At 35.2% G+C, this 14,625-nt stretch overlaps 1 protein-coding gene across 15 annotated transcripts in view; it reads right to left on the reverse strand.

The window, feature by feature from the left end:
* RPRD1B (regulation of nuclear pre-mRNA domain containing 1B) overlaps positions 1-14,625 on the reverse strand; it is a 119,170-nt gene that overhangs the window by 39,808 nt on the left and 64,737 nt on the right. For 13 of the 15 annotated variants that reach the window (XR_012473694.1, XR_012473693.1, XR_012473690.1 and 10 more), the window contains one exon: positions 8,300-8,399. Coding sequence is in view for 7 of the 15 variants with exons in the window: in XM_074211910.1 (XP_074068011.1) it covers positions 8,300-8,399 (100 nt within the window). In the remaining 8 variants the exon portion in view is untranslated. Of the gene's footprint in view, positions 1-7,136; positions 8,400-14,625 lie in introns of those variants that run through there. The other 2 variants (XM_074211913.1, XM_074211914.1) reach the window with 1 other exon arrangement.

Raw genomic sequence — 14,625 nt, forward strand, 5'->3', positions numbered from 1 at the left:
TGAGAAAACTGAAGTTTCAAGGTTATAAGTAACTTGCTCAAGATTACATCACCTCTATATAAAATGAGGGATTTGGATAAAATGATTTAAGATCCTTCCCAGTTCTCTAAAGTCCAATTTTGACTTTAGGGCTGTAAAGTTATGACTAAATAGATACTCCTTCCATTATATCTAAGCAGTGAATTCAAGAGTCCACACCAGGGGTGAAAGCTCAGCATCATTTACTCATTGTGAACAAATTACTTAGCCTTGCTTGGCCTCAGTTTCCTCATTTTTAAAATGAAGAAATTGAACCAGACAACCTCTGAGACATTCAATGATAGTGAGACAAGCAGTGGTTGTTATTCCTAATATACAAATAAACATAAATTCAAAGGTTAAGCAACTTTTATATGATTCTCAGTTATATATCAGAATTTTATTTCTGCCTCTAATCTTTCTACCAGGCTGCATCGTTAAACCTGAAACCAATAAAATTTATTTGGCTTTAGTCTATAATTCAACTAAACTGATTTGCCTTTATTCAGTTCAAATCTGTAAGGTTTTACTACAAAAGTATCCTTTAAGAGACAGGTGTTAAAAAAAAGAGATAGGTGTTAGCACTGAAAGTCTTAGAAAGAAAAGAAATCATCTAATCAAATGTCACTATTTTATAGTTTATTAAAGAAGCCAAGGCCAAGAGATGAAATGGTCTAGGTTACCTTGGTCATAGAGTTAGTGACAAGAGTCAGAATTCAAATCTTCTGACTTCGTACCCAGTGCCCTAAGACTGATTCTCATTAAAAAACAAAACTGTTCTTCGTTGAAACAGAAAATAAAGGAATCTGAATTCTAGCCCTAGAACTGACACTTAATCATGTGACTCTGGGTCACTGTAAAATGAGAGGATTGAATAAAGTGATCTTCAAGGTCCCTTCCAGTTCAAAAGTTATAATTACATGGGACCTATTTTGACATTTGAGGCTGAAAACTTCACTAAATTTGAAGAAAAATCTTTTTAGTCCAGTCTCATTTTACAGCATTCATTCCCCACCTCATTGAAACTGATTTCAATGGGGCAGCTAGGTGGCGTGATGGATAGAGCACTGGCCCTTGAGTCAGGAGTACCTGAATTCAAATCTGACCTCAGACACTTTATGATTACCTAGCTGTGTGACCTTGGGCAAGTCACATTACTCCTTGTCTACTCATGTCATGAAAACAATGAAACTTTGCTCAAAAAAGCTGGGATTGGATGTTCTTAACATTTTCTAGATGTGATCTTTGCCTTACAAAAAACAACAAAAAAATTGAATTTGCTGGTATCAGAAATTTTGGTGAGCTTCCTCTACCAATGTGGATACTTTACAATTTATAAACTTGGTAAACTGCTTTTGAGGCACTGGGGGGGGGGGTGGTTAAATGACTTATGTAGGGACACATATACAGTACATACAAGAAGTGGATCTTGAAGTCAGGTTTTCCTGACTCTAGCTCTATGCACCATGTCACACAGCAATAGGAAGGTCACAAGTGTCTCAGTTTTAAGGTTTGGACAAGCATTCTATGTTCTCACTTTTAATGAGTTTTTCTTTCTTTGGGTTACATAGGCTCATCTTTTCCTCACCTGGTTCTATAGCTAAAGTCATATGAATATTTGTGGATTCATGCATACATAGTAAAATGTATTTTACAAACAGATTGTAAAATCAAACACATTTTACAAATTAGGCATTATAAATTTTTATTTTATAAAGATAGTTAAAATCAGGGTAGTTGGGTGGCGTAGTGGATGGCACACTGACTCTGAAGTTAGGAGGATCTGAGTTCAAATCCAGCCTCAGATATTTAGTAATTACCTGGCTATATGACCTTGGTTAAGTAAGTCACTTAACCATTGCCTTAAATAATTAAAATGTAAAAGAAAAAAAATCTTTCCATCTTTTGGGTTATCTGGTAAATAACTGAGTTTCTTATATATGTATATATGTGTTATATGTGTGTTTATAAGACTGTATTAGGAAGGATCCTAAGTGAGATTAAGTTCATAGAGGAGAAAAGAAACTCCTACCTCCAATCCTTACCTGAGAAGAAATCCTTTCTACATCATTCCTGACATCCTCTACTTCAAAACTCTAATGTTAGGAACTTAATACCTTTTGAGGTAGCCCACTGCACTTTGGGATAACTTTATCAGGAAATTGTCCTTTATGGAACAGAAATCTTCCTCTCTTTAACTTCAACAGGATGCTCCCTCCTTAGTTCTGTTTTCTGGGGTCAAGCAGTACAAGATTAATCGCTCTTATACTTTTCAAATGACTTTTATGTAAATTCCAAGTATATATATAACTTAATCCCATTTTTAAAAAATTAAATATTCCAATCCAGTTCCTTTATTGTGCAGATGAATTTCAGCTTTCTGAACTCAGGGTCGTAAAGTAAATCAGTGGCAGAGTTCGGACTACATCTCAAGCCTTCCTCTTAGTTATAATTAGTAAGAACTGGGGAAGGGAAGGAATTTGAATGGGGTTAAATTTGAATGTTATGCTATTTTTTTGCTTCTATAGCAAGGCACTGACCTAAGATTGAAAATACGGGATGAAGGATTTAAAAGTTTTTATCTTGAATAAAAGTAATTAGGAATCATTAAGGAATGAAACTGGGTTTGAAAATCACAACTATGGCTGAATTTCACATGTCTTAACACATAAGACTCATATGAAAAGACAGGTCACTCTTTCTTAAGTCACAACCCATGACCAAGAAATAGTATGAGAGAAACTAACATTCAGTTTATGGAATGTAATTCAGGAATTCATTAAACTGTCAGCAAAATATAGTCCTAACCAAAGTAAATTTTGAGTTTTTTCTCCTAAGGAACCAAAAATAGAGAAATGGATGAAAAACTAATAGAGCAATTGTCCAAAAGTATTTTTTTTTTGGTGTGTAAATTTTAGTGGCTAAATAGATCATCATTACATCTATAATATCAACATATAAATAGGTATAATCAAGCATTAAAGGGCAACAGTTTCAATATAACTATCATACTCTGAGGTCCAACTTTAAATAGATCAATAAAAACAAATTCCGATGAGAAAACGTATTCTGCTAGTATTTTTTAGGATAATATTTAGAATTGTAGAGAGACTTATAAATCATGTCCCACCTCATTTAACAGATCAAGAAAATAAGGCCTAGAGAAGTGACATGATTTGCTTGAGCTCACCCAGATTTTGAGTAGGACTGGTTAAGATTCAAACCCAAAATGCTATGATCTCAAATCCATCACCCCTTTCACTATAACCACAATTAGTAGCATGATTTCTTAGGAGGAAAAAAAATAAACAGAACCATCTTTTTTTTTTCTTTTAGGTTTTAAAAGTGGCTTGCCGAAGACCACACAGCTAGGTAATTATTAAGTGTCTGAGACCGGATTTGAACCCAGGTACTCCTGACTCCAGGGCCCGTGCTTTATCCACTGCGCCACCTAGCCACCCCAGAACCATCTTTAACACATTGCTAATTTCAGTATTTGCTAAACCATGAGTAAAAAGTTATTTTTAATGCCAAATGGCTACATAAATTCTAAAAAATGTAATGAGCTGTTTTTTAGGCTCAACATAAAGCTGTATGGTTCCCCCCAAATGTTATGATTTCAGGAGGTCAGTTGTAATCAGTAGTATGAAAGTAATGGATTTTTAATTTAATCTGAGCCTTAGAGAGGAAGAATGATTTTTAAATGGAGAATACCACAGAGGTGATAGTGGTGGCAAAAATGATTTGAGTCTAATAAATTACTCTAAGAAAGAACAAGATAAAGAACAGAAATTTGGGCTCAAGGATTCCAATAAAACATATATGAATTGCTAGTGACCAAAAAATGAAGTATCTTGTTGCCCCCCTCCCCCATACTTAGAACTTACCTTTTCTGCAGATAAATTTTCTCCAGGCAAATCTATACTCTACATGGAGTCAAGGAACCATAGTGTTTAATACACAACCTCTTATTTCTTATTCCTTTTGAAGGATTTCACACATGTGCACACACATACACACACTCTCACAATGGTTAAGTTTCTAAGACCATAACCCTACACTACTCAGAATCAATGCAAGACGACATACGCTAATAAATCATAAAATGTCAGAATTAAAATGGACCTCAAAGAATTTCTAGTCTAAGCCCCTCATTGTACAGATGGGAAAACTGAGACCCAGAGAATGGTAGTGATTTAACCTAAAGTTGTTCAGTGAGACAGTGGCTTATACTACTATACAAAGAAAAACACAAATCTAACATAAATTCATGTATTTACAGCTGGAAGGGATCTTAAGAGACTATCTAACCCAACCCCTTCATTTAAAGATAGGGAAACTAATGCCCTAAAGGGATTCTTGATTTTCAAGGTCATACAAGTGAATTAGTGGCAGAGCTAGGATTTGAACTTTAGTTTCCTGGTCTACACCACATTAGTCTATTTCTACATTTTAACAGATCTAGGAACACTTACATGGATCCATTTTAAGGAATGAAGATTTTTGAAACTTTTAGTTTCAAATGATAGCTGAACTATCAAAATAATAATTTCATAAGATATAGACAATGAAGAAGTAAACTGAACATGAAATTTGGGACCATGCTTAAGGCGTGTAAGAAATCTTTATGTCTCAACTAAGATATTCATGTAAATGTCTTGTAATCATTGATTGGATGGAAATAAATTCTGTTTTCCATTCTCAGACTAAACTTTGAGTCACTTAGTCACTATCCATAGAACCTACCTAACCTTTTTACTTTAAATCAATATACCTGATAATGATGAAATATAATAAACACAGAATTTACAGCCTGTAGCATATTAATCTCCCTTAGCAGAAAGGCCAAGGCAATCCCAACAAAGGCCCTTCCAAAGCAATCTAGATATTTCGAACCCACATTTTTCTAAGGTTTAGAAAGTCACACCTGGTGACATCAAATAGTACATCACTAAAGGTAAAAGCCAAGGTCAGAGTCCAAAAAGAAAACAAGAAAATATTTTTGTTGGGGAAGAATGGAAGGAGTGGGAAATGGGGAAACAACTCTTGGGCTTGCAAATTATTTTGCATCCTACCTCTTATACTTGTACAAAGAAGTGCTCTCTACAAGAGAAATCCTGAATAACCCCTAGGAGACTTGTTGTGAGAACTAGAGCTATAATCAGGGTTTTAATGGGTTTCAAGCTTGCTTCTAGATATTGGGGGAAAAGTCATTTTACCTCCCTGTTAGATTCTACTTTTTAGGTGCCTCTCTTGGGTATTGTGTGGACTGACTACTCAAGACTAATTAAGCCCTTGGAAAATAACAAAAAACACTATCTGAGTGCTAAGTATTTATGAGCTACTAACAGCTATAAAAGCTCTTCAGAGACAGGATTCAGTATAGATACAGTCTCTATGGGTGATTACTAATCACATTCCTTAAAAACAAAAGCCAAACTCCTCTGTGGGAGATAGGGCAGTGGAAAAAAGGCAACACATGGTCATTCAACAACACCCTCTTTATTCAAAAATATATATCTATGAGAGACATTTCAGAATATACTGCTGCCACAAAAGGCAGCCTATACTTCTAAATAAAGTCCTAAATTAATATACAAATTTAAGCTTTAAAAATATTCTTTAAAAAAAATGACAACCTTGGAAAAAATCTGACCTCAAGAAGATTCATTCAAGGTCCAAAGAATCCCTTTGGGGGGAAAAAATCCACCAAAAATAAAACAAAACCAAAAAGAAACAAACAAAACCAAACAAAAAGTTAATAAAAACCATCACACACACATACACACACAGAAGACTTCATTTAAATTAATGAAACAAATGAATAACATGAAAGGGGAGAGGAGGGTGGAAGAAGGGTAAGTAAGCAGGGAAAGGGAAAGAGAATGAGAAAAATGGTAAGTATTTCAATTAAAAAATAAACTTCCAACTTTCTCACAGAAAGTCTGCCCAAAGTAACAGTCTGGCTATCCCAACACTCATTTGTTTACATAATTGATAAAGGTCTTGGGTGTTTTATCTTTTCCTGTAATAATCATATAGTCAATTGCTGGTAAAATAAAATCTGGCCATGGACAAAAAATCCATTGTGCTCTAAATTTTTAGCTGATCTAGCTAATTGGGACAGAAACTAGGCCTCTTTGGGGTTGCTTTTGTGGATGGTGGGGACTGTTTTTGGCAAAAGTACAGAACATGTTCAAGATGTGTTTGCTCAAAAGCAAATGTTCACGTGGGGCAATTTGATACTGTTTTGCTATGACACTGCATGTAAAAGATGATATATAGTGTCAACAGCGGAAGAATTTACCTTGTAGTATTTCTGTCAAGGTCAATTGCCCCCAGAGCTATAGGGACTGAAATTTAGACTTGTGAGTTTAACAAATGTGAAAAGGAAAAGACTCAATGACAGGCTGATAGGAAGCACCAATAAGCAAGCACATAGTTGCTAATCAAAATGTTAAAGTTAAAAGAATACAGATGACAAGTTTTACAGTTATATATACTTTTACTGCTCTAAAAGTCATGGGAAGCTGAAAGTTTCATCCAATGAAAAAGTCCCATGAGTTAAGATGCGCAGAACAGAAAAAGCTTTGCATTATTAAATCAGTAGGGTGTCTAAATTGCATTCCTCAAACAGCATCTTAAAGCTATAGAGAGGCAGAGAGGTTCCCTACTACTTATCCCTCTTTTGTAATAATACTTAAGTGTCAGGATTACAATTCCTATTACATTATTAGGACAAATTACTTTCTGCCACTTCTGATGGTTTGTTTGGTTTTTTTTAAAAGTCTGCAGATTGGAATGGTTTACAATTTGCCAGCAAGACTACTTGTTACTAAAAGCAATATAAAAATTGCACCTAAACACATCAGATAGTTATAGCTATTGGCTGGCATGTGATAATGGGATTAAAACTTGAGTTTAAAAAAAAAACTCACATTTTCCCCTGAAGATCAGCTATTCAAGCATATCTGACGAAAAGTTTAGTATATCTTTCTGATGTGTGTGTGTGTGTACACACACACACACACACACACACACACACACACATTCACACACACATAAGCATGGATCAATAGATTCACAAACATGCAGAGAGAGGGATATGTATATGTATGTGTATGTGTGTGTGTGTGTATATAGTGTGTGAAAGAGACTTCAAATTTAGACACTGAAATGTGTGCCCTCTGATTAAGTTAATTACCTATACAGTGGACAGCCCTTCATCTCAAACAGAACATCTCCACCTCAGAAAAAAAAAGGTAATGTACTAAAGCTATGCACATCCCAGGACCCACATTCTCAGCATACTTTGTCTTGTGAAGTCAGCTAGTCTTTATCTTTGGAACATCACTGGTGCATTCCCCCATACTGACAGGGTGAAAAAAAATGAGTGTGAAATAGATTTCCAGGAACCTGTTACATGAATGTGATACAAAGGCAAAGTGCAGATAAATGCAATCAATAAAAATGACATATGTGGGGGGTGAGGCTGAAACTGACAACTTTAACTCATGCTTATGTAACTTGTGATTCTTATTAGTCTGCTGCAAAAGCATTTTTCTGAATTGGCTATGAATTTCATTGCTATGTTCAGTCTCTAATTCATTTGCAAAAAGATGTGCCTAACATTTGCATATACATACTCACAGGTGTAAGAAAAGAATCTATAGCTCTGATAAACTGCTCAGACCCCAGGCTGCTCTGCAGATCCCTAATTTTTCCTTCAGGATGGGATGATGCCCTGATAAAGCTGCTCTTTAAGTATGTGAAACACTCAGCTAACCTGGATAAAACCAATTCAGAAACAAAAGGTTGCTCTCCTAAGAAAATGATGTAGTGATGAATTTAAAAATTTTTTTAAAGCCTTCCAGATGTGTACATGATTTTCATGACTTCTTGGGGGCAAACAAGAGCTAAAAACTGAAAAACAATTTGAGCATGAAAATATGAGAAAAAAAAGTTTCTTTTCAAAATGTGTCTATATATTTTATAATCAAATTTGGCCTCCATGCCCACTCCTACTTAATGCACACTCTCACTCTTCCCCTCAACATGAGAAACTGTACAAGCAGTAAGAGTGCACAGAGCTCTTGGGAGTCTATAGTTCCTTCCTAAATAGTGGGAGTGGTCTAGGAGGAAAATAACCAATCACTGGAAGACAATTTCCAGTCCCTGCTAGAGTCCTCTTCTGCTGGCACAAATGGGAATCTGAGAGCAGGCCATGTGTCCTAGTCAGTTGAAAACAGGTCACCAGCAGAGGGCAGGGGGGCCAAGCCACCTGTAACATTAGGAAGCAGCGACAGGTCTGGAAGGCTCTGTATGTGTGACTTCAGCTCCTTGCGCACTTGGGTTACCCGAGCAAGCTTCTGCTTATACTCCTAAGGAAACAAAAAGGATTAATCCTGTTAATATAGATACTAAAATTAACTGCTTGATAATTCATTCAATCATTCACTCCCATACACATGGATACTTTCATTCTCCCACTCTGAAGTCCCACCACCTCTCAATTGACCACCTACTCTCAAAAGTCAAGCACAGACATATGTTAATGTTCAAACATACATAAAACCAAACTGCAGAAACCATGATCTATATTCCACCATCTTAGTCCCTACCCTCAGAATATCATGCCTGCATCATTACCAGAGTTTCCTGGATAGTCTTTCTGTTTGAGCTTTTGCTCTTAAAGCCATCCTAAATATGATCAGAAAACTAGTATTCAGTATTCCTTTCCTTCTGTGATTTTTAGGCTCAATGACAATTAACAGCTTACCAAGTAGAAGCTCATCTTCCTCTGCCTAAATTCCAAGAGCCTACACAGTACAGTTTTAATTTTCCAATCCAATTGCATTACTTACTCCTCATTAACATTCTGTGTTCCCATCAAGCTGTTCTCCTGTCTCCCATCTCTCCCTGCCAGGTCAGACTATTTTTCACATTGTGCCTTTGCTGAGCCTAATTAAGACTTATCTGCTCCAGAAAGATTCTCCAATTACTTAGATACCTACCAATTACTTGGAAGGATCTTTTCCTTTCTTGAATTCTACTATACTTAGGTATTGAACCACTTCGTATCTGATTCTATGCTATTATCTGCTCTAATTGTTAAATGTATTAGTCTTCTCTGTCCAACCAATTAAGGTTCTTGAGGGACCTTTCATTCATACCCCCAAGAGCATGCACAGCACTGGGCTTGCATCAGGGGACCAAATTTATTAGCTGCTGTAGTGTGCACCAGAGAAAGGGATCCTATTGTGATTCCTAGATACCCGCCCCACCCCCTGCTTTGGGGATTCTTAACATATACCAACTCATTCTAAGATTCTCCTCCCCAAGATAACAGAAATATGGAGAAATAGAAAGAGAAGGAATAGGAAAAGAAAAGTGATAGATAAGGAAAGAATTTGGGGAGTGGAATGGGGGTGACAACATGATACAATAGGAAGACCACAAAACTAGGGAATCAAGAAACCCAAGTTCTCAAATTCAAATTAGAAGACTCTTATGTAGAACAAGAGATTATAAATAAACTAATGAATGGGAAACAACAGTGGGTGAGGGAGTGGATGATGCACACAGATTTAGGCTTAACAGAAAAAAGAGCTTCCACAGAATACGAGCTCTTCACACATGGAATGAACATCCTTGGGAGGTCAGGGAGATGCCACTACCTAAAATTTTCAAATGAAAAATGGACAGTCACTTGTATATCTTCCATCTACCACATAAATCAAATCTCCTGCTCCTAGATCCCCTAGCCAGATCTAATTTTTTGTCAAAATCTTAACCTTCCTTTCAATAATTTAACTACCAAAAAACTGGTCAAGGCTACTTCTTTTGCAACTCAAAAGCCTTTTGCTCTCTGGAATGAAGCATAGTGGAAAGAGCAAGATTTGGAGTCAGAAAGTCTGGATTCAGCAATACCACTACTGTATCTCTACCCTGAAGAAACCATGAAAAAGGGTAAAAGCATCACTTGTACAAAAATATTCATAGCAACTCTGTTTGTGGTGGCAAAGAATTGGAAATTGAGTGAATGTCCATCAATTGGGGACTGACTGAACAAATTGTGCTATATGTACATTACAGAACACTATTGTTCTATTAGAAATCAGGAGGGATGGGAATTCAAAGAAGCCTGGAAGGATTTGCATAAATTGATGCTGAGCAAGATGAACAGAACCAGAAGAACACTGTACATCATAACAGCAACATGGGATTGATGATCAATCTTAATGGACTTGCTCATTTCACCAATGCAAAATTCAGGGACAATTCAGGGGTATCTACGATGGAGAATACCATCTGTATCCAGAGAAAGAATTGTGGAGTTTGAACAAAGACCAAAGGCTATTACCTCTAATTAAAAAAAAAGTTATCTTATTATGTAATTTTGCTATCTCTTATACTTTATTTTTTTTCCTTAAGGATATGATTTTTCTATCAACACATATAGCATGGAAAACAATGTAAAGACTATCAGACTGCCTTCTGTGGGGGGTTGGGGGGAGGGAAGCAAGATTGGGGGGGGATTGTCAAACTCAAAAATAAATAAATAAATATAGATAAAAGATACTCTGGATTCAGATACCAGTTATACCATTAGTATTTGTACTCTCACACAAGTCAGTCAACCTCTCTAAGACCTCAATTTTCTTATCTGTAAAATGAAGGGGCTTGATTACTTGATCTCTAAGGTCCTTCAAGAATATCACAGCTGGAAAAAAAAAACCTTATAGATCATTTGTCACACAATTATAAAAATATGACTTGGAAGAAACCTAAAAGTTCCTTTAATCTAACTCATACCTGAACTCAAATGTCCTTTAAGAACATTCTCTGAAAAGTAGTCATCTAGTCTCTGCTTGAAGACAAAGTACAGAAATAAGAATCCTTAAAAGAGAGTCCATTTCACTTTTGGACAATTCAAGCTATCAGCATGACCCATATATTTATACATATAAGTAAATAACTTACCTAATATTATACAACTAGTTCAAACTAGATAAATAACAATCCTCCCAAATAAGAACTTTTCCAAGACTTTCACCTTCCCTCCCAACTTGATTAAATTCTTATTAGTTTCAAACTAGATACTCAGAGGAAAAGATAACAATAGTAACCATGAACTATACTATTAAAACTCCATAAGAATTTAGGAAAAACTATTACTGAGTATCCAAGTTTAAAAAAACAAAAGATCTTTAAAAATAATTAGGTTTACAATTTAATAATCAGATACAAATTCAGATTTCCTCCAAAATGCATGTTTTTAATTTGTGATAGAATTTAAATAGGTCTAGAAATATGAGCAAATATATTTGGCAGAACAGATGAAGTTAAATTGATATTATGATGACATATAGAACTCCTCGTCCCCCTCCCCAACTTCATATAAATTCTGGAGTAGGGGGCAGCTAGGTGGCATAGTGGATAAGAGCACCAGATCTAGAGTCAAGAGTTCAAATACAGCCTCAGACACTGAATAACTACCTAGTTGTGTGACCTTGGGCAAGTCACCTAATCCCATTTGCCTTAAATAAATAAAATTTTTAAAAAATTAATTCTGGAGTTTACTACAGGACATCTATAAGGTAACTGATCTCAAAAACAAGAATGCACATATTTAGTGAATATGTTTCTTTTTAAACAATCATCTAACAAATCTCTGAACAATTTATTAAGGGCAAAATAATGACAGAACTAATCATATATATAGAATTTTTGAATTTGCAAAATACTTTGCTATTTATTATTCTCAACAATCTAAGGAAAATAGCAATTATTATAAAATTTATTTCAGAGAGGAAAAAAATCTGATAGTTTGTTTATATGAACCTAAGCAAAGTCAAATGGTACTAAGTGGTAGAAGCAAGGCCAGAAGCCAGATGTTTAACTTATAATCCAGTTCTCCTTCCACTAAACCACAAAGACATAACCAAAAAGGGAACTGCAATATAATTCTACTTCTTGGCTCTCCATCTGTATTCTCTATTCTGATTCTCAGTCAAGCCATGGGAAGGTCTTCCCTGGTTACCCTGATAAAATCACTTTCTATATAATATAAAAAAGAATGAAGAAAACTGAAGAGAAATGGAGATCAATTAAAGCCTACAACACAAGTCTTATCAACTTTCCTTTTAACAGTGGCACAAAACACTCTACCCTTCTACAGGACTCAAAAAATATATGCCTGAACTTTCTGGACAATGAAAATCTGACACTATAAAGACCACTTCTGATCATAAGAATCCTTCCACCAGTCCTATAACTCTATATGCTTTACAAAGTATTTTTCTCACACATTCTTTAATGGTTGTGAATTGTGTATTCACTTTAAAGATGAAGAAATTAAGACACAGAGATATGATTTGATAAGGATTCTGATTAGCTTTTTACCTCTGTGATTCTTTCATAAGTGTTCTCTTCCTCCTCAAATTGTCTTGAATCTACTTGAGGGCAAAGATTGTTTTTCAATTTATCTTTCTATCTCTGAAACCTAACCTAACACCTCAACCATACAGAATATATTTAAATGTTGGTTGACTGGAACTAGGGAGAATCTAAACAAGGGAGCATCAAACCCAGGTTTTCTGAGCTCTTTCCTTTATACAAAGATGCCCTTACCCTTATTCTTTTCTTTGGAAGCTGTAAAAAGTAGATATATCTCATGATCCCATCATATGTATCAAATCAAGAGCTTTACGTGATTACATTATCTCATCCATGTTTATCTCAGCAAATAAATTCATTTAATCAATACTTATTGCTATACTGACTACTTCAGAGATTCAACATGTACATAAGTTCCTATACATTAACATGAACCACTACAACATTCCTTTCCACATCTTAAATATTTTATGTATCTCATGGCAGTTAATATTGCTTTTTTTAAGTTTGTTCATCTTCATTTTCAAATTCTACTTCCTCATATAAGATAGAACAGATAAGTCAAAGTAAAGCAATTCTCACTCATTTCCTCTCCTATTTCTAGTGACTTACACAAGAAGTTTTTCAGAAAGGGAGGGAACAATAAAGCTTTTTTCTTCAGGCCTCCGTTTTCACACTCTGTCATCGGACCTACAAATACACCAAGTACACCAAGCTTTCCCAGTGTCTATAGAGAGCAATGAAATAGATAAGAGTTGTATCATTAGTTGCTGCTGCCACCTTTCATTGTGGCTCAAGAGGAGCCATGATAATTGCCTTGGTAATTCTATAGGTAAAATAATCTGAAAATACAGAATATGGAGTAATATCTTAACGTTTAAGATTTATAATTCCCGTATTGCTTTTAAACTTCACCTCAAAAACTCCGTTAAACCACAATTAAGATGTGTCCTTCCAAATACCATCTTCTGTTCTCTGTTTGTTGGTGTATACTGCATGTGGATGAATACTGACGACCCAATCCACACAGCACAAAGGATATTTATTAATAATAGTGCTTATGCATACTTTGTCTTTCTAAGTTAAAACAAGCTTGACTTGACTTTGATATAAGAAACCTAGAAAAGACAAAGTCTGACATTATAATAATCCTTTCTAAAGCACTTTCATTTCCAAATTTAAAAAAAAATACTTTCCAAGAGACTTGTAGAAAGAATAATCAAAATTCACACACTGCAAAATTCATTATTTCTCTCAGGAAAACATTTACACGAATAAATTAAGAAAAAAATTAAAGGCAGGGGTTAAGCTTGACAAAAGACTCAATCCAGAGTTATGTCTCATCTCTTCTTTCATTTCACATCATTGTGCTGTAGCACATATGGCATATAAAAGCTACCCACTGCTCCAATATCCCTAATTAAGAATCAAAAAAATATTATGCACATAGTAGATAATAAAAAGACTTTGTTTTAAAGATGACCTGCAAAAAGTTTTGTTTATAAAACAAATCATTCTACTGTTAAATATCCCAAAAGAAAAAGTGCTTCCTCCAGGCCATTTAGTCTAACTGATTCCTCCTTCAATATCAGATCACCTTTATCAAAACATGCTCCTCAAACACTCATTCTCTAAGTCCCTAATCATTTATGACAACCCAGGATACCCTAAAGTCAGAAATCACAGTCTAACTTTCAGCTCTCTGTGGTCTAAAAACAAAAAACAAACAAAAAAAAAAAAGAATTATAACCTGTTTGGATATAAAATAAGAATGCCACTTTTCAAAATTTCATGCCAAAACGAAAAACCATCACTGACCTGCGTCTTTCTCTACCAGCCAGCTCCTTTCTCCCACATGACTTAGTGGCAGCTGCGACATTTCAAAATGATACATTCTGGGTTGTCACAGCAGAGCTGGAGCTACTGAGCAAGACGCTGGGGAAGATACAAGGAAAAGAAAGTGTTCTCTCTAGTTCCTATGTTTGTGGTTTCTCTGACTCCATTACTAAGAATCACAGTAAATTAAATTATATAGGACATTTCACAAGATTGAAAATATTGAAATACTTAACATCTGGCATTAGAATCATTAGAAACAAGTCAATTGTTTCATTAGAAGAATAAAACCTGAATAGACATCATGCTCTGACATGGGGTCAAACAAAGCTTTATAGGGCTTTCCTAACAATGCGGCATCTATGATGATGA

Source organism: Macrotis lagotis, chromosome 1, assembly GCF_037893015.1.
Source record: "Macrotis lagotis isolate mMagLag1 chromosome 1, bilby.v1.9.chrom.fasta, whole genome shotgun sequence".
Classification (NCBI taxonomy): Eukaryota; Metazoa; Chordata; class Mammalia; order Peramelemorphia; family Peramelidae; genus Macrotis; species Macrotis lagotis.